Here is a 26,222-nt window from a genome sequence, read left to right as displayed (position 1 = left end):
TAGTCTTCCTTCTGGGCCCTCATTGGTATTTGTAGTCGCGTGTCTTTTTTGTTGGCTGAGTTGTTGAATGTCATCTCCTTCACGAGTTTCATGAGGGCAGAAACCATTCTTGCTTTGTTTTTCTCACGTGGCTGAGAGTAGGTGTTTGATATTTATTTACTGAATGAATGAGGACATTTTTTTCCTATAATGATAAAAGTCAACCATGTTCACTGTAAAAAGATATTAAGAAAAATCATCTGTAATCTTATCACTCAAGCTATCTGACAATCACAGCCAACATTTTTTTTTTAAACTTCAAAGTATCTTTTGTTTTATTTTGTTAGTTTTTCTATGTTCCTCATCCTCTTGACTATCTGTGCTGGGCTGTACCCTTTAGGCCTGAAAGCCTTGTAGTTGCCCAGCCTCGAGATAGAAGAAAGAGTTCAGAGACAGAGACATCAACAGCTTATTGGACAGGGGATATTAACATATCCAAACCCAAGGTTCTGGAGTGACAGCCCACTGTGGGCAGCAGAGGGCAGGCAGGACATAGCCACAATCTTTGCTACTCGGGGGAGAAAGAGGCTATCATTTATAGGGGTAAATGATTTCAGGTTGGCTCATCATTTACCAGGAAACAAGCAGCTGGGGCAGGTGGTTACTGATTAAGCCCTATAATTAAGAGGAGTCATGTGAGTGAAGCAAGGACTGGTTGAGCAGGGGATGTACAGAGAGCAAGAGAACAGCCGTCTTGAATGGCCTGACCATTACAATCTGTATGAATGCACACACACATATATATTGATATCTCTCTATACATGCTGCTCTCTCTCTCTATATATATTATATATATGTACATAGTATACATAAATATACATAAAAATATTAGATGCATGAATTGGACACATATTATGGATTCCTTACAGTAGCAAGAAGCAATCAATTAGATATGTAATTGGCAACATGGATAGATCCTAAAACAACATTTTTTGAATTAAAAAAATGTGTATACATATCTCTCTCTCTATATATATGTATACACACATATACATGTCACATAGTATGTACGAGTTGATAACTTGATAACTCCCTTTTTTAAAATTTTATTGGAGTATAGTTGATTTACAATGTTGTGTTAGTTTCAGGGTGTACAGCACAGTGAATCAGTTATACATATACATCTATCCACTGTTTTTTAGATTTTTTTCCGAAATAGGCCATTACAGAGTATTGAGTAGAGTTCCCTGTGCCATACAGCAGGTTCTTATTAGTTATCTATTTTATATATAGTAGTGCGTATATGTCAGTCCCAATCTCCCAATTTATCCCTCCTCCCCCTCCATATCCCCTGGTAACCGTAAGTTTGTTTTCTCGTAGTACATCCTGACTCTACTTCTGTTTTGTAAATAAGTTCATTTGTACCCCTTTTTTTTAAAGATTCCGCATATAAGCAATATCATATGATATTTGTCTTTCAGTGTCTGACTTACTTCACTCAGTATGACAATCTCCAGGTCCATCCATGTTGCTGCAAACGACATTATTTTGTTCTTTTTTATGGCTGAGTAATATTCCATCGTATGTACATACCACATCTTCTTTATCGATTCCTCTGTTGGACATTTAGGTTGCTTCCATGTCCTGGCTATTGTAAATAGTGCTGCAGTGAACACTGGGGTGCATGTATCTTCTTTATTTATTTATTTATTTTTATTTTATTTATTTTATTTTTGTCTGTGTTGGGTCTTCGTTGCTGCACGCGGGCTTTTCTCTGGTTGCAGTGAGCGGGGGCTACTCTTCGTTGTGGTGCACAGGCTTCTCATTGTGGTGGCTTCTCTTGTTGGAAGCATGGGCTCTAGGCACACGGGCTCAGTAGTTGTGGCTCGTGGGCTCTAGAGTGCAGGCTCAGTAGTTGTGGCACCTGGGCTTCATTGCTCTGCGGCATGTGGGATCTTCCCAGACCAGGGCTCGAACCCGTGTCTCCTGCATTGGCAGGCGGATTCTTAACCACTGCGCCATCAGGGAAACCCCCCAAATGCTCTTTTAAAAGCATGATTTTAATGGCTGTGAAATATTTCTTATTAAGAATTTGTCAAAAAACAAATCCTCTACAGTTGGACATTTACGTTGTTCCCAGATTTTCACTATAAAACCAATGCTGTGGCAATCAGTGTTGCCCTTAAATATTTCTCTGAATCTCTGCTCACTTCTTTAGGGAATCCTCAGAAGTGGGAATTGTCATACATATTGTCAAAGAATATGAATATTTTCAAGATTCCTGATCCATGTGAGATCTGGCTTGTTTTTGCCAACCTCAAGCATTTGGACTTCTTATGAGGGAAAGTGAATGTCAATTCGTGAAATATCTGCATTATAAATTTACTCTGGAAAGAAAAGCAGTTTGACTCCATGTAACATTGTAAACTAGGTTTTGTTTGTTTTAAGGTATCACCTAGAAGAGCTCTTTGCTCTAATATAATAAATGGATAAGGATTGTTTCTCCTTGGACTATATCTTTATGCAAACGGGAAACTTGAAGTCCTTGGCCCCTGGCTTCCCTCTTGTTTCCAGCAATAGTGTATCTTCAAATGTGAGCAGGGCCTGGATTAGTGGTGATGAGTTCATCCATCCATCATCCATCTATCCGTCCATCCATTCATTTATGTGTTCCTCAGATAGTTATTAAGTACCAACTATGTACCTGGCACCAGGACTGCATTAATGAGTCATGGTCTCTCCCCTCATGACTTATAGTTAGAGAGACAGACACAGAACAAGTAAGCAAACCAATAAAATGCAATAAAATAAGGACAAGTTGTGCTAAGAGTTTTGAAAGAAATGAAGGTTGAGATGGGAGTAGTGGAGGGCCTCTCAGATGAGATGATTTCTAAGTTGACTTAAAGGATGAGAAGAAAGCACCCCAGGCAGGGTGAGGGGAGGAGGGAGAGGGAACAGCTTGGGTAAGCCTGCCGTAAGGAAGATGTGGTGTGTTTGAGCAACTCACAGGCCAGTGAGACTGAGAGGAAGATGGAGGGCTGACCTGGGGCCAAGTCAGGAAGAGCCTTGTGAGCTGTGGTGAAGACCGTGGATTTTCCTCTGAGTTGGAAGCCACTGGAGGGTTTTAACCAAGAAGTGACATGATTTGGTTTATGTTTTGAAAAGCCTATTCTGGCTGCTATTTGGAGTCTAGGGAGAAAGCAGCTGGAACAATCTAGGTGAGAGATGATAGAGGCCTTGTTCAGTGTGGTATTGCTGGTGGATCTGAGAGTGATTTAGAAAGTAGGACAACAGGATCGGACCAGGTATTGGACTGGGTGTGGAGGAATCAGAGACCTTAGCTGAGGAGTTGTGATCTGGGTGGGGAAGAGTTAGCGCCTTCCATGTTCTTCCTTCTGTGTCCCTTTCTTTCTTCCAGTGAATTTCCCCTCATTCTTTAGGTTATCCCAGTTGTCAAAACACATCCATCCTGTATTTACGTCCTTCAGCGCTCTTGGTTCTTGATGGCCTCCCTCCTGGGTGACTCAGTGCCTTAGCTCCATGGAGCATGGAGGTTCCTCAGAGGTGCCCACTTTGGGGATTAGAAGGTGGAACTAGAGGGGGCAGAGATCCAGCCCCCAGCCTCATTCTAATCAGAGGAGCTCCTTTGTCATCTGTTTTATGTATCGGGTTTCTTTGTAAGCTTTTATTTGAAGAAATGGATCATTAGCCTTGAAAAATTGAAAATCGCTTCTTAAAAAGGTGTATTGATACTTCCTTAAGAAGATCTTCAGGGGTCTTCCCTGGTGGCGCAGTGGTTAAGAATCTACCTGCCAATTCAGGGGACACGGGTTCGATCCCTGGTCCGGGAAGATCCCACATGCCGCAGAGCAGCTAAGCCCGTGCACCACAACTACTGAGCCTGTGCTCTAGAGCCCGTGAGCCACAACTGCTGAGCCTGCATGCTGCAACTACTGAAGCCCGCACGCCTAGAGCCTGTGCTCTGCGACAAGAGAAGCCACCGCAATGAGAAGCCTATGCACTGCAATGAAGAGTAGGCCCCGCTGGCCGCAACTAGAGAAAGACTGCTCGCAGCAACGAAGACCCAACGCAGCCAAAAATAAATAAATAAAATAAATGAATTTATTTAAAAAAAAAGAAGACCTTCAGGAGTGATGCCACTGGGGAAGGCCTTAGGCCACCAGAGCAGGTGAGTGGGAGAGGTGTTTTGGGCTATTTGCTCCCCAGCTGAACTTAGAGGCCCAGGGTGGGGTGGCAGCAGGGAGGGACCATACGGGGTGGAGGGAGTAGGAGGGTGGTCTTTCGAGCCAGTGTCTTGATTTCTAGCGTCAGAATTGGTGTTACCCTGCCTGGCAGATGGGAATAATTGCACACCCTGTCAGGCAGCACCCAATGTTATCGTGAGGGTCTAATGGGATAACAGATGTGTCTGCAGACTGTAAAGTGAGGTGCATCTGGTAAAGTCATAGGAGAGGAATGAGGGGCTTCTGTGGCTGGTGAGAGAGGCTCTCTCATGCTTGGACAGGTCTTTCTTGCTGATGAGCAAGCCGAGGCCTGCCCAACTTTTCCCAAGGTCCTGAGGAGGTGTCTCCATTCAATCATTTTGTACTCAGTATCTACCTTGTGCCAGGTGATGCGGTCACACATAGGTGGGAAAATTCTGGGCTTGGGGTAAGGATTCATGTCTCCTCTGGGAAAGTGTGTTCCAGCCTCCACCTTATCTTAGGTGCGTCATATACCCATCAAGGGCCAGGAGGCTTTGCAAGGCCAAAGTGCAGGGCAGTCCTGCCCTCTTGCCCCAAGACCTCTTGATGGCTCCTGCACTGGGGTCTCCTGTTGGGGACTTTTTTCCTTCAAGGTGAGGCTTGTGGTTCATTCTTGTAAAACAGGTCAGGGAGTCAAGTAGAGAATTCACAAGTGGTTTGCTCTGGGCTCCAATCTCCTCTTACAGGTCAGGGACGCTGCACCAGACCCATGAAGGTCCCTCCGTGGTTTGGGCTGCACGGTAGAGAATCAGCCTCCAGGAGGGCCTCCCCAACAACTTTTCCAGTTTTCAGAGGCCAGCTGGGGTTCCTGGGCTGCTGACTACTTGCTCATTCCCAAGACAGAGACTGTTATGATCCTCTATAACAGTCTGAAGTTTCTCCTCATCTGCGTTTTTCTGGAGCCGGGCCTAACCTGCTATGGGCTTTGGCAGGTGGTCGGGCGTGGGAGGGGGCGTCTGTCTGCTTTGCCATCTCTCCACCCTTGGCAACCATGGAGCTGTTTACATTTCAGACTGCAGGGCCCTCTAGTGCCCAACCTTTCTCTGCTCACTGCTTGGCTCTGCCTGGGCCACATGGGACTGGGATGTTGGTGGGGAGGAGGGCTCCTGGCTCTCTCCTGCCATGGCACTGCTTTTGGGCACATGACAATCACCTCACGCTGAGGTGCGGCTGTCTCACAGTCACTCACCTGCTTGGGGGTCTGGCTGCTGCCCTCTGTACTCAGGGCCTCCCAAATATCTCTGTGTCCCGTGGTCCCCCCTTTCTTAGGGACTCTAGTACTTCTATTTCCTGTTTCCTTTCTCTTCCTCCCTCTTGAGCCAGGAACCTTTCCTGTGTGTGCAGATTCCTCACATCCTTTCTACACCCCATCCTCTCAGGGCCTGGGCTTTTGAAGCTCAAGCCCTTTCTCCATTTTCTGAGGCACCTCCCTTTTCTGAGACACCGAATACAGAATTCAGAATACCTCTCTGAGGGGCCAAGGGAAAACAGGAACTATTAGGGAGAAAACCCCTTCATTTAAACATTTCAAAACAGCCTGGCCGGACTTCCCTGGTGGCACAGTGGTTAAGAATCTGCCTTTCAGTGCAGGGGATGGGGTTTCGATCCTTGGTCTGGGAAGATCCCACATGCCATGGAGCAACTAAGTGCACGTGCCACAACTACTGAGCCCACGTGCCACAACTACTCTGGAGCCTGTGAATTGCAACTACTGAGCCCGTGTGCCACAACTACTGAAGCTCGTGTGCCTAGAGCCCTTGCTCTGCAACAAGAGAAGCCACTGCAATGAGAAGCCCACGCACTACAACGAAGAGTAGCCCCCGCTCGCCGCAACTAGAGAAAGCCTGTGCGCAGCAACCAAGACCCAATGCAGCCAAAAATAAAATAAATAAAGAAAAACAGAAAACAAACAAAAAAACCAACAGCCTGGCCACCTCCTAGAACCCCTTAGCAAACTCAGAACCAGACTCCTTCTTAAGAAAGAATCATCTTTATTGAAACTGTGATTTTCCACTGTGACTGTAGCCATTCTTGGACTCTCAAGTGTCCGGAGCACTTGTGGCTGAGGGGAGGGACTGGCCCTCAGTAAGAAATGGTTTTTCCTCTGGAACAGTCAGTAGCAAGTAATCCTGTGGATAGAAGCAGGGAGATGCACCCCATCCGTCCTCGCCGTGCAAAGCCAGCTCTCCCCGAAGCTGCTCCTGCCACTCCTGAGAGGGACTGTGTGTCCTGAGGGCACACCTTCGCCTGGTGGCAAGAGGGCAGAGTCAGGGACTGACTGGACATGGGGATAGAGTGGAGGGGGAGGAGGGTTTTGGGAATGTTTGTGAGGGAAGGACAGACCAGTCTTTGGGGTTCTTCCTGAAAGCCTGTGTATCAAGGGGCCTCTCACATTTCTGTAGCACTGGGGTTTGTCCTGCTTGGGTCACCCTGAGGTGGGCATCTCACCCAGCTAGAGCCTTTCATGTGCTCCCACCCACAATGCTCAAACCTCTGCCAGACCCGACCATGTTGCTGGAATCCATCTGTTCCTGCACCTATTTTCCCCATAAGAATGGGAGCTCCTGGAGGGTTCAGGCATTGGATCTAACTCATCTCTATCCCAACATCACCCAGCACAGGGCCAGGCACAGAACAGCCGGTGACATTTATTGACTGAATGAATGAGTGAGCGATGAGGGCAGCCATGGAAGGATGTACAGGTTGTGCACTGCCCAACTCTAGGTGGTGTTGTTCAGGTACACTACAGTATGAGTGGTGCATTCTAGAGTTGTACGATATGTAACCAGCACAACAGTGCGGGGCAGCCTAGAAATGAATCAATGAGCGAGCCAGTGAGCCCACCCACCCTTTCTCCCCCTTCCTCTCTAGGTCTGGTTATATGGCAGCTGCTGGGGCTGTGCCCTGACTTTGTTCTTTTTTGTACTCAGAGCTATAGAGTACCCTCTCTGGCCCACACTGCCAGGATCTGTGACATCATTTATGGAGCAGCCCCAGCCCCTGTATTACCTCTAGTAGCCCTTCTAGCCCCGACCTGCTAGGGTCACCCTGAGTGGACCCTTCTCTACTAGGGCCACCCTGGGCTGAATCTAGGTCAGGGTCTGAGGGTGGAGGTGGGGGAGTAGCACAGGACAGGAGCTGGGGTTTTATTATAGGAACTCCTGCTGTCCCCTCCTGCCTCCTTCTGCACAGTAACTTCTGGGTCTTGCAAGCAGATTTCTAGTGTTTCCTGAATGTCAGAACTGGGAACTGGGAGTCCTGGGTCCAGGATTCGGCATAAGCTGGGAGTCCTGAAGCTCAAACTTTATGTCTGGGATGGTGGGTCACATTCTGTCAAATGTTGGAGTAGGGCTGGGTAAGATCAGTGGCCCTAACAATTCCTCGTGTTTGCCAGGGGAGTCCTCACTTCCAGCCCATGGGGAGAACTGTCTTTATCTCTATTATACAGACAGAGACAACAGGCTGAGAGACCACTAGTGGCTTGCCTTGTCATGAGGTCATACAGCCAGGAGGTTCTGTCTGATTTTCTCTCTGCCTTGCCCCAAACATCCCTTCCTGTCCTGCTGTTTAAGAGTGGGAGTCTTTTTAAGGCAGGAACAAAGAAATGAAGGGCATCTCTAAGCTCTGCCCTTTCCCATCAGCCGCTTCTCAGGTTCACCCACAGAGGGAAGGGAAGAGGGCCAAGGGGGCAGGGTGACTCCAGGGGCGGGTTCAGAGCTGGCAAACGCCCCTGGAAGCACCTCCATGGTTCCTCTGCTGGTTTTCTCTGCCCTCTGGTCTCTGGCTGCATCTTAACCTTCCTGACATTTAGCCAGCCTATGGCTGCCCTGGTTCCCACCCTCTGGCAGTTCACAGATAGCAGGTGCCAGAGGCAACAGCCTGTTCTGGGGTTCAGGACACCTGAGTTCTAGGGTGGTGGATGGTCCAGGCTAAGGGTACAGGCTTTGAAGTCAGATGAACCCCAGTTGGAATCTTGGCTCTGCTGCTCTGGGCAAGTTTCTCTGCCTTTTTTTTGTAAAATGGGAAAAATGATAGCATCAACTTCATGGAGCTCATTGTGAAGATCACCTGTGTGAGGCACTGAAGCTCTCAGTGAGCCTAGGGTATGGCTCCCTGAGGGATTCATGGAGCCCCCCAGAGCTCCAGTTTCCTCATCTGTAAATGGGGCATCCCACCCAGGATGGCTGTGAGGAGCCGGTGAGATAAGGAAGGTAAAGGGCTTTCCACATGGAGTGCCTCTTTTGCCCAAGCCTCAGCTTCTGCCTCTGCAGGATGGGGACAAGGCACCTGTAGGACCCCACGGCCCTTCTAGCTCTGATCTCCCACATGTGCCTCAGGAAGCTCCTTTTCCCAGCATTTACCTTGGAGGACTCCATCCGCGCCTGGTCGAAGGAGATGCCCTTGACGTTGGGCAGCAGGAGGCCTTGTTCTCTGAGCAGATCTGCAAGAGGGGAGGGCGGGGGAGCTCAGTGCCCTGTGGGCAGGGGTCTGTGGGACTGGGTGTGTCCTCCTCTCCCCCATCAGGCCACCCCACTCCAGAAGGTCAGGTCTCTAAATAGCTACTCTACCCGTTTATTAAAAATCTATCTGGAGGGAATTTCTTCTTGAATATATTCAATAACTATGAACACATTTTTATGAAGATGCTCTTCTTAGCATTTTAAGGATACTTGCAGGAGATACTTGCAGTGTGACCTTGGGTAAGTCCTTGGGTAACTTCTCTGGGCCCTCTGAAAGATGAGGAGGCTGAGCCAGCTGATTTCTCAGAAGGAGTAACGTCTGAGCTATTTATCCTACATGTACTTCCTGAGCATCTCCTGGATGGGAGGCACTGAACAAGGGTAGGAACACAACAAAAAACAAAGACCAGGGGTCCCTGCCCTCTGGCAGCTCACCATCTGGCTGGGGACGTAGGCACTGACTAAATCATCATGTGGGTAGACGGGTGAAGGTTACGCAGATGGCGTGAGGGGAGGCGGAAGGAGAGGGAAGCGCTGAGCGCTCTGGGGCAGAGGAACCTGACGCGGCTCTGCATTCCTGGAAGACTCACTTCCCACACCTTCCGTCTTCCCAAAAGGCCGCCTGCCCTCTGCTACCTCAGGGTCTGCTTCTGAGGGAGCCCAAACTAAGACAGGGGTGTTTGGGGAAAGTTTGATTTTGTTGCTGATATCTAACCTGGGGGTGATGTCTCAAAAAGTTCAGCTTTCTGGCATCTCTCAAAGGTAAAAAATACCTGAACTGAGTGCTAGCCGCCCACTTAAGGCGGGGCATGTTTACCATAGGCCCTATCTGGGCTGCTTCCTTTGGGTATGTTACCTACCTGGACCCTGCAGGCGTTGGAATTGTGAGCTGGGGGCTCCACCACCTCTGAGGGCCCTTCCTTTTCTCACTTTCCGTAATGCTTCCCCCACCTCCCCTGAGAAGCCCTTCGTCCCTCCACTTCTGAGCTCTTGTCACCACCAGTGGCCTGGGCAAAGACCAGAGGGCACACATGGCCCCTTCCCCACCCCGCCTCCTTCTGCCTGGCCCGTGGGCAATTCTTAACCAACCCCAGGGGACAAGGCAAAAGCTAGCTGTCTGTGCAGGGCTTCGGGCATGGTTGATGTGGCTCGCGGCCGCACTGTATGTGGGCATGGGGAGAAACGCGGTGGCGCTCACTGTTGTGATGGGGGAAGAACCTCTTCAGAAGCTCTAAGAGAAGGGCTTCCAGACGTTCCTCCTACAAGAGATGAAAGAGGGACAGGAAGGTCACTTCAGCTGGTTTGGCAGATTCTGACCAATGGTCAGAATGGGAATGGTGGGGGGACTCCAGTGTACAGGTGCCCACAGGAGATCAGGAGTAGTCCTGGGAACTCCACTTTTGAAGGGCATTGGAGCCAGATGACTGGATTAGTGAAGGGACTGGGGAAAGTTGGGGGCCCTGAAGAAGGGTTGCCTCACCCCAGGTCACAGTAACTATCTTCATATCTCTGCAGGGCAGTCCAGGAAACCAGTTGGGCCAGAGAAAACCCCGGGGCCAGAGCTTCGCAGGGACCAACTTTGGGTCAGTCCAAGGAGGAGCTCTCCAGTGCTGAGAGCTGCTTGGTAATGGGGCAAGAATTGTCTCACTGAGAAAGCAAGCCTCCTGTCACCAGGGATGTTCAAGAGGTCTTGACCACGGCTGCCCCAACCCATTTGGACAGATTGGGATACAACTCCCTTTCTCCGAGACACTCTTTTCCCATCTGTTGGGAGACTGTCATAAACATATTTGTATTTGTATCATCTATGATGTGGGTGGCTTGTGCCGTGTGCAACCTGTCCAACCATACCTGGCAGCTCTGGTCTGGATGACTGCCTTCTGAAGATGTCACAGAGGGGATCCCTGACCCTGAGAAGATGATCTCTAGGACCTCTAAACCTGGGATTCTATGCAAGTAAAGCCAGAGCAAGGAGGCCTGATATAACAGGGATGATAATTTTGAAGTGTTTCCTGTTCATGTTCTCATTTAGCCCTTTGTTTTATTGTTTTTCCACCTTGCAGCCTTCCTGCATTAGGGCTAGACAACGAGACTCACAGTCCTGTGGTAGTGTAGGGTGGTGGGATACCCCCAGGGTGGGCAGAAAGGGAGTTATTTTGTGGGGCCTCCCTCAGACAGGCAGGGGCAGTGAAAAGCTCTTCCAGTGTAGGAGCAAGAACAACACCTGGGGGAAGAGACCATGTGCTTCACGCATGGCCTCGTTAACAGTGGGGCCAGTGCAGCGAGGGCCCGGACCAGTCACACTACAGCAGAAACCCCGTACTGCCACGTGTGGGTGCAGGTGGCACAAATAGCTTAGGATGCCATGCTGGGAAGCCCACGGGTGAGGAAAACCAGAGACAGGACGCACAGCCCTGCTGGAGGCACAAACTAAACGTTCTCCTGAAAGACAAGGAGGTGCCCTTAGAAATCCTGGTGTCATCCTGGACGCTTCTCACTCCTTCCCCACATCCACTCCATCAGGAAATCCTGCCAGCTCTACTTTGAGAATGCATCCTGCTTGCGGCCACTCCCCGCCACTGCCACCTGCCACCACCTCATCCAAGCCTCATCAACCCTCTGCATCCTTCTACCGGCCTGCTCAGTGGCCTCCCTGCCTCCACCCCAGCCCCCTCCAGTCTGCTCCCCTCTTCTCAGAACCCTCCAGTGGCTTCCAGCTTACTCAGGAAAAGCCCACCCCCACCCGTAGGCCCTGCGCAGCCTGGCCCCTGGCCCTGCTCGCTCTCTGACCTCCCCTTACCCCTTTGGATCCAACCCTCCTGGCTCCCTCCTGTTCCCTGGCCTCAGGCACACCCTTGCCTTGGAACCTTGGGTCCCCTTCCCCACATCCCCACAGCTCCCTCCTGCATTGCTCTTCTCTAACCTTCCCTGACTTTCCTTTTGAACATTACCCTCACCTGCACTCCTGATAGCCCTACTCCGTCCCCTCCTCGCTTTCCTCCGTAGCATTATCACCTGCCTATATGCTATATAATTTACCTTACTGTATTTATTGTTTATTATCTCACCTTACCCTGCTAGAACGTGGGTTCCATGAGGCCAGGGACATTTGTTTTGTTCACTGATAAATCCTAAGTACCGAAGACAAGGCCAGGCACATAGAAGCACTCAGTATTTGTTAAGCGCGTGAAAGAATGAAATGGACAAATTTAAGTTCTGAGCGCTCCCCCCCGCCCAACGGCAAGATGAGATCACCCATGGAAAGCATGGTGTGCTTTCCAGCCCCACATCAACCGCTCAGGGCCTTCTTTCAGGCCTGCCGGTGGGTCCTTCAGGACCACGAGGAAGCCAAGATGGCAGTTGCTGGCGGTGGTGGGGGGATGAAATGCTCAGTGAGCTTCAAGTCACAACACACCTCCCCTCTCTTTCCTTCCCACTCTCCTGTAAACTGCTCCATTCAGCTGAAGCAAGCTAGGAGACTTGCACCCCGTAACCACACTCTCTCCTCCCATCTCTCTCTCTCTGTCAACCCTCTTATTTTTTCTGACCATCCCAAACCAAAAATATTTACCTGTTTGGAGTGAACTGGAGTTTTAATTCCTGATTTTTCGAGGAAAACACAGCCTTTGAAAAGAGTTTCTATGAGGAGTTGAAATTCGGTCAGAATAGGAGAGGAATTTACATTCCAGCCAGAGGGATTTCCTTCACTCCCGCCCTCTGTGAATACTTGTCCAGGGCCAGCCCCTCTCACCCGGTCCTCTCGCCGGATCCCAGCTGCTGGTTCATGTGTGTTCAGACCATGAATGTGTGGGTGTTGCCATGGGAGAGAGTACTGGTGGGTGCTGGGTGCTCCTGGAGGTCAGGGAGGCCAGGGCTGGATACGAGGGGAGGGGGAAAGCTCAGCTGCGTTGAGAGAAAGCCTTTTGCAGTGAATCCTTTGGTGGTAGAAGCACTTGCTGGAAGCCAGAGGACCAGCATTTTGGGGCCTCCAAAATTCACCTGGTTACCTTATAAACCAGAAACCGGACTTTTTGCCACCAGCCAGAGCTGACTGATTTATGGGCCACAGAATCATGCCAACTAAGATCCCAGCATCCTGTTATACGCACCAGATGCTCCTAGGCTCACCTATGGTGGGGCGACCCTTCTGCCCCACGGGCACATTCCCAATTTCAAAGTCTGTGGAGTGGGAAGTAGGAATCCCAAGGGGGCTCAGAATAAAGAAGCTGAAACTTTGATAGAGCTGTATTTCCCCAGAATTCCTCCCCAGGTCCAGCGCTCTCTAGCTTGGGCGCCTCTCTCTCGGGAGCAGAGAACACAGACGCGTTGAGCCCTCCGTGAACTCTGTTTCTCTGAGCTTTTTCCCGGTTTTGTGGACAAGGGCTTTGGATGTAGGCATGTCCAGGGGAGACAGTCAAGGGCACTGAACAGGGGGTATCAGAGGCAAAATACTTCAGTTGCTGAAGAGATCCTTGGGGAGCACTGGGGGCTGGACTTAGGGGAGCAGGTGTTAAAGTATTTTGATGTTCTCACAATAGGTGCAGCTATTTGGGTGTGGACTGATGGAATGTTAGCAGATGACATGCCAGTGGGGTTTGCCACTGCCCTCTGTCACCCTGCCTCAGTCAGCTGGCACTGGAGGGGCCCTCATGTGGACACAGGCCCCCTGGGGAACAATAAACTTTGAGGCTTACTCACCCCGGAAACTGAGAAGGAGGAGGTGCTGCTGGGCCCCAGCAGTACCAGGGAGCCCGGCAGGATGACTGAGGCCGTGTGGCCATCAAGGTGGACAGTGGGAGGATGAGGGGTGCTGATGGTCAGTCCCATGCTCCCTCTGGCCTGATTAGAAGTCTAAATGAGGGTAAAGCAGAGAAGGTGCTGGCTGCGACAGAAGATGGTGTTCCTTAGCCCCCAGCTTGGAGGAATGGGAAAAGGCCGTCTTAGGAGTCACGGTATCTGAGTTTTCATTCTAGCTCTGCAGCAACTTGCTGTGTGACCTTGGGAAGGTCACCTACCCTCCCTGAGCTCCATTGAGGTGAAATTACATGCTCCTTCTCCTGGGTTTGCATAGCAGGTAAGAGCATAGATTTTGGAGCCAGAGTCCAGCTCTGCTCCTTACAAATTATGTGGCCTGAGACACGTTTCTTAATTTCTCTGTGCCTCAATTTTCATGCTTGTAAAATGGGGATAATAATCATACATACTTCACCAGGTTGTTGTGGGGATTAAATGAGTTAATTTATGTAAAATGCTTCGAATGGAACATGGCATCTAGTAGTGCTATTGTTATCTATTGCGGTTATTGTTATTGTTTGTCTATCAGGTGCCCTGTTCTCAGAGCCTTTAGAGAGGTCACACTGAGTATGGATTTTGGAGTCTGGGACTGGGTTTAAGTCCTGGTTCTGCCACTTACTGAGCAATGTGAGCTTGGGTAAGTGAAGTCACCCTGCTCAGTATCGGTTTGCACATGTGTAAAAAGGGGGTGAGAGGGCAGGCTTTCCAAGGATCACATCGATGTAGGTGGAGGGGTCTGGCACACAGTCGCCGCTCACTGCTATCTGCCATGTGTGCACATCTGTCTGCCTCAGGAGGTGCGCCTCAGCAAGGTCGGGGTTTTGTTTACTAGTGAATAATAATGACAGCCACATGGCCGTGTCACCTGGGTGGGGCAATGAGCTAAGTGAATCGTCTCCTTTAATCCTCACGGTACTTGTGAAGAAGGCACAGTAATTTCCAGAGTCCACAGTAGGAAAGTCTGGCCAAATGTAACATGCCTTTGTGGCCCAATCCTGTCCCCTGTTCAAGAAATCTTTCCTGAGATCCTGGCTGAGGTGCTGGGGGAGAAGTTGGCAACATACCCACCTTGGGCCCAGGCTCCAGCGCTCTCAGTGACAATAGCTGAATGAGGCCAGCAGCCTGGAAAAAGGACAACATGTGTGTTGGCCTTTAGAATCCTGCAGGTCTGTTCTGAACAGGTACATGGGGTGAGAGGGGTGTCAGTGGGATTCAATGAGATGTAATTGTCCCTAACTGAATGCACCATTGGCATACCACTCAGTCGCAGCACGGGAGGAGCCATTCACCAGGTTTCTCATCATGATTTATCTGGAAAGGTTGACTTTTTATTGTTTCAGTGATTTTTTCCCCCCAGCGTTTTATTGTGAAAATTTCCACACATGCAGCAAAGTTGAAAGAGTTTTATAGAGAACATTTGTATATGCATCACCTAGATTCTTCTATTAACATTTTCCTATACCTGCTTTATCACATTCATATTCATCTACCTGTGATCCATTGATTTTTGAAAATCGTAAATCATTATAGAAGACACTATAAAATGTATACAGTAAAAATGAAAAGTCCATCCCAACACTTCTTCCCCTTTTCTCCTAAATCCTATTCTCAGGGGTAACCACTACTGACATTTTGGAGTATATCCTGACAGGCTGTTTTCTACACACATAGAAGAATGAATAGATGGGAACATTCTAACCAGATGGTCCTGCACCTTGTTTGTTCCTCTCAACATCAGTACATATAGAACAACCCCTTTCTTTTAAACAGCTGCATAGAATTCCACCTTATATAGCCATATTACCTGACTTATTTTACCAATTCCCTATTGATGGACACCTAGGTTAACTTTATTTTTCACCCTGTAACAAGTGAAGCTGCAAAGAACACCCTTGCACATGTACCCTCATCCACTGGTGTAAGAATTTCTGTAGACATGGAATCACAGGGTTCACTTCTAGTCTCAGAGCTGCCACACCTGTGTGGAAAGGAGGGAACAGTATGAGGAGGCAGGAGCCCTGGTTCCAGTCCTGATCCTACCTGCTGGGTGACTTGGGAAAGTCACTTTCCCTATCTGGGCCTTGGTTTCCCCATGTTAATAATGGAGCAATAACATTAGATCTCTTCCAGATATAGATCTTGGGATTTCATATTTCAGTGTTTACTGAGCACACCCTGTGTACCCTTCAGAGAGTATACTCTTCATAGTCCCCGTCCCCAAACTGCAGAGACAGTGAACACACAAAGTTACATAAATGAACACACACAAATATACATATGTGTGTATATGTATATATGTGTGTATATATACAACTTCGCATATATAACTTTACTCATACTCATACACATAGTGAGATCAGTATTTCGAAGAGAAAAGAGTAGAAAGAGAGAGAGGGTTTTGGGTGGGGGAGAGAGAAAAGGCTTACTTTAGATATTTACATGTGGTGGTCAGGGAGCAACTCTCTGAGGTGGTGACATTTGCACAGAGACCAACAGTGGAGAGAAGAGTGTTCCGGGCAGGGAGACAGCATGTGCAAAGGCCCTGAGGTGAGCACCAGCCCAGCCTGTGTGGCTGGAGCATAGTGGGTGAGGAGACAGAGCTAGAGAGGTGGGCAGGAGCCAGATCTCACAAGGCCCTGGGGCTGCAGAGAGGAGACTGGACTTTATTCAGAGCATGATGGGATTCAGAGCATGATGGGGAGCTGCTGGGGGCTTCTGAGCAGTGATCTATCTGTATTTCTCCCTCATGTGATGCCCTCATCGACCCTGGGAACTTGCTCTTCCCGTTGACTTCTGTGTGTGTGTGTGTGTGTGTGTGTGTGTGTGTGTGTGTGCGCGCGCCTCCTTGCCACCATTCAGGCCACCTCCTCAGAGATGTCTTCACTGACTACAGTGTCCAGGGTAGCTCTCTCACCTCCACCACACACTTGCTGATCCATTGCTCGGCTTATTATAAATAAGATACATTATTTTATTTATCTGCTTTCTTGTTCAGTTTCTATTCCTCCAGTAGACTTTGATCTGTGAAAGGGCAGGGACCCTGTGTGCACAGGGCATGGCGCACAGTAGGCCTTCAATACATGTTTGCAGCATAAATGTTATGAAGAGAGGAACAACAAAGGGGTGTTCAAGGAAGTCTTTCCAGAAGAAGGAACTTCTATACTGGGTTCTGAAAGCTGAATAAGAGTTCTCCAGGTGAGGTCCAGAGAGGGGAAGTGACTTACCTAGGCTCACCCAGGAAGGCATTTATGCCACCTGGGCCTTGCTTTCTTCATGTGAAAAGTAGAGCAGTAAAGTAATGTACTTCCTTTTTTCAAGCACTCACCGTGGGGTCCTGGAGGTTCACATGTATCTCCTTGCTGGTGTAGAGGCAGGACAGGATGTCATTTTAGGTTTCCAGTGAAAAGGCCAGGTCTGCCAGGCTGCCCGGGGCTAATTTTGGGAGGGGCTTGGGGGCCAGGTGGTCAGGCCTTGGGGCTCTCTGGCCTGGGCTGCAGGGGTCATGAGCTTTAGAAAAATGAAGGAGGAAGGAGAAATTCAGAGGGGACAGTCTCCTCAGCCAAAAACTGGTTACAGCTAACATATGGAGGGTTCACTATGTGCCAGACACAGCGCTGAACATTTACAGGCACAATCTCATTTCAACCTCACAACAGCACCACGAGATGGAAACCATTTGATAGATGAGGAAACTGAGGCCCAGAGGAGTGAAGTGACTTTCTCAAGATCCTATACATGGTAAGAGGTGGAGCTGGGTTTTGAACCCATGAGCTACACTTCCTTGCTTCTCCCTCATGTAACCCCATTCTTTTCTCCGTGCCTTTGTTAACAGTGCCTCCTTCCTATCCGCTCAAATCCTCCTGTCCTCCTGACTCACCTGCTACCATCCCATGGAGGAGAGGGGCAGCCAGCCTCATCGCTTCTCTGGGCCTCGGTTTCCCCATCTGAGGGGTCCCTTCCAGCTGGGCATTACATGCGGTCCTGCCGCTCCTGAGCCACCCCACCTGCCCTTTTGTTGGAGCCTAATTTTCACTTGTGGGACATACAGCCCCGTGGCCTCTCCACCTTTCCAGGGTCAAGTGGGACTTCCCAGGCTCAGTGTGAGCTCTGGAGGGTGGGGCCTGCCTGGTCTGCCCTTTCTTCTTCCTTCCCCTCTCTCCTCCTCTATTGCCCACCACTTCCTTCGCTTGCCCCTTCTCCTCCTCCTTCTCCTCTGCCTCCTATCCAGAGAAGCCCCACCTCATTTTCCTCTGTGCCCATTCTCCCGCAGACCAGTGGACATCCCCAGAGGGTCTGTCCTGTCCAGGGACGGCTCACCTGGACTTTCATCAGGATGGCCTCCTCTGTGAATTCTGTGCTGGTGACATAGTGCTGGAAGTCTTCCGGGCCGGAGATGGCTGGGGCTGCAATGAGGAAATGGAACTGGAGCTCAGCCTCCCTGGGGGATGGAGGGAAGGGCATGGGGAGGCACTGAAGCAGCGAGAAATTCCTTCTCCCTCTCTGCTTAGCTTTAAGTTCATTGTGGGCTGGGCCTCAGCTTCTTGTAACAATGAGCATTTATTGAGCTATAACTCTGTGCCAGGTTTTATGTATTATCACAACAGTCCATTCTCTGAGCCTGTGATTAATCCCATTTTACAGACTGGGAAACTGAGGCTCGGGGGGAAATGATTTACCAAGGTCATAAGACATAATGCCCTTTTCCCCCTCCACTAGGAAGTAGGCTCCCCGTGGGAAAGCTTTGTCTGTTTTATTTCCCATCATATTTCCAGAGCCTAGAAGAGTTCCTGGCACATAGTAGGGGGACAGCAGATAAGCCCCTTCCTTGGCTGGGAGCTACGAACACAGAGTGATGTGTAACAGGTCTTCCAGCAGCGAGTTGAGCAGGGTTGTGGCCAGGGGACACCCCTGGAGGGAAGGCATGAGGGGGTCATTGTTGAGGTCAGGGCGAGATCAAGGGGCTGTCCCTTGGGGTCACACCCCTCTCTCAGGGGGCGGGGGGGGGAATGAGCAACTTACTATCGTCTGTAGGAGGAAGGGCAATGCCTCATCCAGGACATCTGTCACCAACCCCAGAGCTTTGTTCACCAGGAGGGGGTCCATCCTAGGGGTGGGGAGAGCAGGTGGGGTCTGAGACACCATGGAAGGGGAGACTGAGGCCATAGAGGGGAGTCCAGGGCAGGGCTGAGGAAAGCCCCAGTGGGCCTGTGAACAGGGAAGCTCAGGGTGGCTGCTTCCTTCCCTGCCTGGTGTCCCTCTCCTCTCCTCTCTCTTCTTTCTCCCCTTTCCTTTTCTGTTTTTTTCCCTTCTTGCCTTCTTGCTTTCTCTCTTCCAGACTTTGTCCTCCTCCACTTCATTTCTTCCTGATTCTCCCTTTCTGCCTCTCTTGCCTTATTTCTCTCTTTAATAAAGGTCTCTGGGATTTTCAAAGAGGGAGAGATCACACCTGGCAGTGGAAGTTAATGGAAGGCTTCCTGGAGGAGGTGGCCTTTTTGTTAGGTATAGTAAGAATCATAAGCAATGGCCACTTTATGCGGCAGGTTCTGTGCTAAGTAGCTCACAGGGGTTAGCTCATCTCTTCCCCACAACCACCCCATGCTGGCTGAGTTCTGTGATCCTGTTTATTGGTGAGAAAGCTGAGGCTCCTGGAAGCCAAATAGCTTGGCCAGGGCTCCTGGTGTTAGGAAGCAGCCAAGCCAAGATATGACCTGCGTGGATGCACACTTTGGCCATAACATTCAATGTGAAGGCAGGAGATACTGATGGGTGGTGTGTACAGCTGGTGGTCTTGGAGATGACCCTGTCCCTGACACCCTTGGTCACTCTAGACAGCTCAGGCTGGGGAGAGGCAGCCTAAGACTGAGACTCTCTGGGGAGAGTCTCAGTGAAGGGCTGGGTGCAGGAGTGGTGGGGGGTAGGTACTCACTGCTCCAGAACCTCAATGCTCAGGTATCCTGGTGGCGTGTGGCACTCCTCAAAGGCCACGCTGGTCTTGTTCCCCGTCTGCTCCAGCCGTACCCCGATGCAGATGTTCTTGATGACTTTGAGCCGCAGGATCCTGTAGGGGCAGCATGTCTGGGCAGGCTCCAAGCCGCAGCCCAAGACTGAGTCCAGAAGTCACAGGCTGGTGGGGCCTGCAGTTGTCTGGAGGGCTCAAATGAAAAACTGGAAGAGTTCATTAAAAATACAGAGTTCAAACTTTGGAAAACCTAAAAGATCTGGAAACTCTCAGCCAGCATCCTCACAGGGTGGCTAATGTGCCCTTGAGATGGGCCACATGCTCTGCTGTTTGCTGCAGTCCCCACCAGGCCAAGGGTCAAGCTGCATTTTTACTGCACATCAGTATAAGGGTGATGATATGTTTATTGTATAGCAGAGAAATATTTCTCTGTGCCCACATCCCTGTGAAGAAAATATTTCTTTGTGCTCACTTTTCTATTAAAAAGGGAAGCTAGACAACGAATGCCATATGTCACAAAAAAAAAAAAAAAAAAAGAGAGAGTGGGCATATTCCTAAGGGGCGTGTAAGAATATTCCTGTTTCATGTGCAAATCACTCCCTTTATTGGCTGTTGTGTTTACAACCCCAGGTTGGCATCATCATCCACAGTTTCGTGAGCGGTCTGAGCTCTTAGATTAGCAGTGAACTCTTACAACAGCCAGGGGCAGTAGGGGACTTGATCATAACACTTCGTGGATGAGGCCCAGAGGACGGACGCCCTTACTCAAGTTGCCTGGATGGTAAGCGGGATTGGAGTCCAGGCGTGGTGGACCCCAAGGTGAGCTTGAACCAGACCCTCCTTGGATCATCCCGTGAAAGCATCTGCCTTTTACTCAGATGGGGCACATGTCCCCTGACATGGAAGTCAGAGGGTTTTATCTCAGCCTCTGCTGCAGATTCACCATGTGATCCTGGGCAGGTCCCTCTCCTACTCGGTGCTTCAGTTTCCCCATCACAAAAAAGTAACTTTGAAACATGCCCAAGTGGAAAGGATTATTGTAACCCTTTTGGTGACATAGGCAGCAGACTTTTGCTAGCCTTGCGTGGCTGCCTGGAACCGAGGGAGGTGGGGAGGAAGCCCCCAGGGCACACACTCACCTCTAGAGCGAGAGGTGCAGTTTGCTTCGCAATGTGACCTGCAGCAGGCTGTCACTCAGGATTTGTAGGGTGACCTCGGGGCCTTTGGCATCTTCTGTGACCACCCTGTGAGTGGGTTGGGGGGTGTTGTTTGTATGGCCTGGTAAGGCCCCTGTGACTCTGTGGAGTGTGTGTGTCTGTATTGACTAGAATAGGGGCAGACCCCAGGAGGGGTGGGGGCAGCTTTGGGACACCCCTTCCCTGACTCTCAGCCCAGCTGCAGAACACTGGGCTCTAGCTGCAGCCTCTAAGCCTTGAAGACCTGGGTAAGTCCCTTTCCTTCTCCAGGCGTCAGTGTCACCCTCTACAAAATGAGGAGAATACAGTGGAGGACCTGTCCGTACACATTTAACAGGTCTGAATTCAAATATAAGGATTCTGCAATAAAGACGCAAGCAGGCAGGAGTCAGAGAGAGCAAGACGGCTGGTGATCCCACCGCCTTCCACTCAGGGACCACCTGCCCTGCTGAGCATCCAAGAAGGAGGACATGAAACTTCTGCTCCCCATGATGGCCTCAGGTCCTCGCATCTCCCTGAGCTAAGAGGAACCCAGAGTTTTATGTACTTTTGGAACATTAGATACAAGCTGGTGACTTACCTGGTGCCCACTGGAGTGGGCAGCAACAAGTTCCAGTGCTGGAGGAAGACCTGGATGGGTTGGGCTCCCCAAAGGCTGTATGCCTGCCTCCACCATGGCACCTTCCAGAGGTTTTTGAAGAATGACTTGGACCATGTGGGGTTTTTCCTACGGCCCTCCCAAGCTGATGCCCTGTGCCACGATGGGTGAGTAGAGGTGGTGCAAATGCACAGGCAGGGGTGAGTGGTGGTCAGTCCTAGGCCTTAGGATGGGCTGGGGCAGGTGTGGGCCCAGCACCCTCCTCCCAGGCCTCTCTGGGAAGCACTACCCACCCCAGTGCCCTAGCTTTTCATTTCTTTTCACCCCCATCAGAAAACTTCTTCTGGACTCTATCATCTTAGGACCCATCTGGCTCTCCCTGCTCATTCTGGGGGATGGATTCGGAGGCCTACCTGTGGCTACGTAGGTTGACCTTGCCGGAACCCCTGCCCCAACCTACATAAATATCATTCATTTATGTTGGTACTTATTTTGCCAGAAGTCTCCAACTCATTTGCCTTCAGGGCCAAGCAGGTAACGTAAGGGAGTGGAGGAGGTGTCTGGGGACTGACTTAGGGACTACAGATCCTACACCAATGATTGCCACGTGGGAGATCAGGCCAAGTGTGGCCAGATCTTTGTTGTAGAGAGAGTTGCTATTAGGGGTTGAATTGTGTCTGCCTTCCACCCCCCAATTCATATATATATATATATATTTTTTTTTTTTTTTTAAATATTTACTTATTTATTTATTTTGGCCGCACTGGGTCTTAGTTGTGGCACACGGGATCTTTAGTTGCGGCATGCAGGCTTTTTAGTTGCAGCATGCAGACTCTTAGTTGCTGCATGCGAACTCTTAGTTGCAGCATGCACGCGGGATCTGGTTCCCCGACCAGGGATCAGGCCCCCTGCGTTGGGAGCGTGGAGTGTTACCCACTGGACCACCAGGCAAGTCCCCCAATTCATATATTGAGTTCCTAATCCCCACCTTATAATGTGAACTGATTTGGAAATAGGGTTGTTGCAGATGTAGTTAAGATGAGATCGTACCGGAGTAGAGTGGGCCCCTAGGCTAATGTGACTGGTGTCCTTATAAAAAGGGGAAATTTGGACACAGACACAGACACACAATAAGGGAGATTGCCAAGTGAAGAGGAAGGCAGAGATCAGGTGATGATTCTACAAGCCAAAGAAAACCAAAGACTGCCAGCAACCTTCCAGAAGCTAGGGGAGAGACATGGAAAACGCCTTGATCTCAGACTTCTAGTCTCCTGAATTTCTGTTGTTTAAGCCACTCAGTTTGTGGTACTTTGTTATGGCAGTCCTAGCAAACTAATACAGTCAGAAAATCTGGATTTTTATTAAAACACTCTAGATTTTTATATATTGGCAAGTCACTAAAATATTTAAAAAATACTATGGGAGTTTGCAATACCCAGGTATAAAATGAATGTGGAGGGTTGGAGGGCTGCCAGGCTAAGATCCCTGATTGAGACTCTGCTTTGTTCCTTGGAGGATTTCAAGTGGCTTCAGGAGTTTTAGGGACCATAAAAATGTACTTGCTGAGGGCTTTCCAGGCTGGAGAATAGCTCCAATGATGCTGGGGCCTCCTACCCACCCAGCAGGTGAGAACACTGTCCCTGAGGGGGAAGAAAAGCCAGAAGGCCACTCACCCACCCCGCTGGAGCAGCTCCCCCAGCAGCGGGAAGCTCTGCCCCGAGAGCAGGTCCCCGACCAGCGACAGATCAAGCCCACTGCTCCCTTTGGAGAGGCCTTCTCTTACGAAGGGCCAGTGGTCCAGGATGGCGACTCCTTTACTTGTGGCCCCCATCACAGGGATCCTGGCCACACGGTCCAGGACATGGTGTTTCGAGAGCAGGCCTGAAATGTCTGAGGACAAGGCCCTCCTCAGGGCGGGGCTCACCTTTCATTCAGTCATTCAACAAAGGCCCACCAGCACCTGCTCCGAGTCAGCGATTTAGACAGTCATTTAGCAACAGGTACTTATGAAGCACTTATTGTCTTCTGGGCTCAGGGCCCATGGGGTTCATTCTAGGAGTGGGGGGGTGGGGGCGGGCACAGAAAACAACTGAGCCCCCAGATAAGCAAGCAAGGCAATTTTTGAAAATAAAATGGAGTCGAATTGGAGCATGACTGGGGGGAAGGTCTACTTTAGATAGGGTAGTCAGGGAGAGCCTCTCTGAAGGGGAGGCATTTGAGCTGAGACCTGAATGAAGTGGAGAAATCCACTATTGCAAGATCTGGGGAGAGAGCAACATAGACAGAGGGAAGAGCACATGCAAAGGCCCTGAGGTGATAATGAGCCTGGTGAGTGTATGAAACAGAAAGATCAGTGAGGTTGGACTGTGTTGAATGGGGAAGGAGATGAATGGATAACAAAGAGCTCACAGCCAAGAGTTAGGGAGAGACAGAAAGACAGACAGACAGGACAAGTACAGTACGCTTGGATAAAGCCATAGATGAGGCTTCACCAAAGGGCTGTGGGAACCCAGTGGAAGGAGACTCCTTCTGCTGGGGAAACTGGGACTATTAGAGCTTTGCCTTAAATGGTGAATCAGAATCCATTGTGTTGAGAATGGGGGAAAGAACAGCACAAGCAAAGGAAGGAGGCTGGGAAGTCTGTAGAGGTGGTCAGGGCAGGTGGTGGTAGAAGAGGCTGGAGAGGCAGGGCCTTGAAAACCAGGATGAAGAGCTTGGAGCTTCTCCTGAAGGCACTAGGGAGCCACAGCAAGTGTTAGAGCAGGGGAAGGATGGGGTCAGCTCTGGGCAAAGGAAGGCAAATTCTGCTGCTGGTGAGGGGGAGGCCAGAAGAGGAAAAGCCTTGAGCAGGGAGGTGGTGTCACCTTCCACCCCTGCTCTTCCCTGAGTTCCTGCCTCCTGCCACCCACCCCTTAAAAATCTACCTGTTTCCAGCTGATCCTTGCTGAAGCACAAGAAGACTAAGTGCTGGGCCTCCCCCGGGGCCTGGGGCAGCAGCCCCCAGCATAGCAGTGACCCCCAGAACAGCAGCATCCTCCTGGCCAGGACCTGGGGACACAGAGCTGGGAACCCCACTGGCCACCTCACTGGGGAGCCACTGCCTAGCTTCTCCCAGCTCTGCCTCTCCTAGAGCCATCTCTCCAGCTTTCCTTCCCTCGCTCTAGATCTGCTAGTCCTTGAACACAGCCTTACCCCCACCATCTCACATTAGTGCTTTCGGTTCCTTCTGCCTGAAATGTCCTTCCCTCTCAAGTGGGCTCTCTTCAGATCTGGGCTTTGCCACTTCCAGACTGTGTGACCCTGAGCAAGTTACTTGATCTCTCCGTGCCTCAGTTTTCTCATCTGTAAAATGGGGGACAATCATAGATTGTTGTGGGGAATGTACTCAATAATATGCGCAAAGCACTTAGCAAGCAGTGTGCCCAACAGCTGTTAATGTGGCTGTGCGACATTGTGAGACATTAAAACCATGGAGGTTTCTGAATCTTGAGGAGGACAAGGGTTGGGGGTCCTGGGGGAAGCACCACAGTGGCCAGGGTAGGCACCTGGGGGGCTTAAAGCCATGGCTCTTTGCCAACTAGTAGGGAAATACTTCAGTATTTCAAACAGTACGTTTGTACTGGTTCCTGCCTGCTGAGCCTCCGCCCAGGTGGCCAAGGTGGCATAGTTGGGCCCCCAGAGCCTGCAGGCAGGGGGCGCTCCAGGTGGGCAAGGGTGTGCTGCCAGGAGATGCAGCCTTTGGAACTGCAAGGCAGAGGCCAGCTGGATACAGACACGTCCAGGGCAGATGCCAGTGTAAGCCGGGCCCATTAAGGAGCCGCCACATCCCCACCCCAATGCCCATGAAGACACTACCCAGAGGGTACATGCTGCCTCTGGGCAAAGCCCCCAAAGTGGCTGAGCCTACTCTGGAGTGCCCGAGAACATCCTGGCATTGTCTCGAATCAGCAACATCCAGTTTTTTTTGCTTGATGGCAGGAACTCAAAACAGTGATTAAAATGGGTCCTAAAAAAAAGAAAGTTTCTCGTTTATTTGCAGATGTGAATTTTGGACTGGGAAATTTGTACTCATGGCATTAACTATTCATATTCTGCTACCAGGCTGATCTTAAATTCATCCACTACTCATCCAACCAGTGTTTAGCCAGTGCCCATGTTAGGCACTTTTCTTAATCAGTTCACCCAAGTCAGGTCTCTCCTCCCTTCCTGCCCTCAGTACTTCACACCATCCCCGAGCCGTCTCCATCTCGTACCAGTCTTGAATCATACTGGCCCCGACTTTTACTTGAGTCCTTACTATGTAGCAGGCTCTATGCCGAGAGCTTTACAAGCTTTGTTACGTTATTGAATCCTTACCATAATGGTCTGGGATCATTGATAGCAGGCCTATTTTACGGAAATGGGCACAGAGAGGAGAAATGGCTTGCCCAAGGTCACACAGGTAGTGGCTACAGAGCCTGGATTGGAACCCAGTTTGGCTGAGAATCTATGCACCACATCACCACATTATTGTAGGTACTTAAGAAATATTTGCGAAATGCCCATGTTAGCCTCCTTGTCCTTACCTCTCCAAGAATAGGGCTGTCCAGAATCTCTCCCGGGCCTCTGTCACTAGCTTCTCAGAAAGGCACAACTTTTATAACCCGAGCTCTGAAGCTCGGGGGTGGGGTGGAAACATGGCAGGAAGTCCAGCCTCCTGGCCGGTTTGTGCTCAGTGGAGCCCTTCAGTGGAGGGAGGGGTCCTCTTGGCACCGGAAGACTAGGGGCTTCTGGCCAAAACTGATGGGGCTAGTCACTGGGGTCCTAGGGGTAGGCTCTAGCCCTGGGCCAACAGACCCCAGGGAGGAAGTAGGTGGGGGCCTTGTGGTTTTGGGGGTGGGCCCTTTCCCTTAGGAGCCACAACAGTGCTATGGAGCCTGGGGCAGGGCCTACAGCTCTCAGGAGGGGCCCAAGGAGGCTCCTATTGCAGGA

General features: G+C 50.2%; 1 protein-coding gene across 1 annotated transcript; it reads right to left on the bottom strand.

Annotated features, from left to right (window-relative positions):
* Nucleotides 1-6,283: 6,283 nt before the first annotated feature.
* LOC103016397 (uncharacterized) lies at nt 6,284-24,284 on the bottom strand. Its single transcript, XM_057529714.1, is given in 16 exon segments — nt 6,284-6,373; nt 8,606-8,685; nt 9,903-9,963; nt 10,556-10,652; nt 11,993-12,067; nt 12,276-12,343; nt 13,403-13,555; nt 14,567-14,620; nt 16,824-17,005; nt 17,809-17,901; nt 18,343-18,406; nt 18,518-18,602; nt 19,425-19,556; nt 20,597-20,701; nt 22,925-23,141; nt 24,176-24,284. Coding segments are annotated over 16 exon segments (1,665 nt in total).
* Nucleotides 24,285-26,222: the final 1,938 nt, after the last annotated feature.

Source organism: Balaenoptera acutorostrata, chromosome 15 (assembly GCF_949987535.1).
Source record: "Balaenoptera acutorostrata chromosome 15, mBalAcu1.1, whole genome shotgun sequence".
Classification (NCBI taxonomy): Eukaryota; Metazoa; Chordata; class Mammalia; order Artiodactyla; family Balaenopteridae; genus Balaenoptera; species Balaenoptera acutorostrata.
This window is presented reverse-complemented; position numbering and strand designations above follow the sequence as displayed.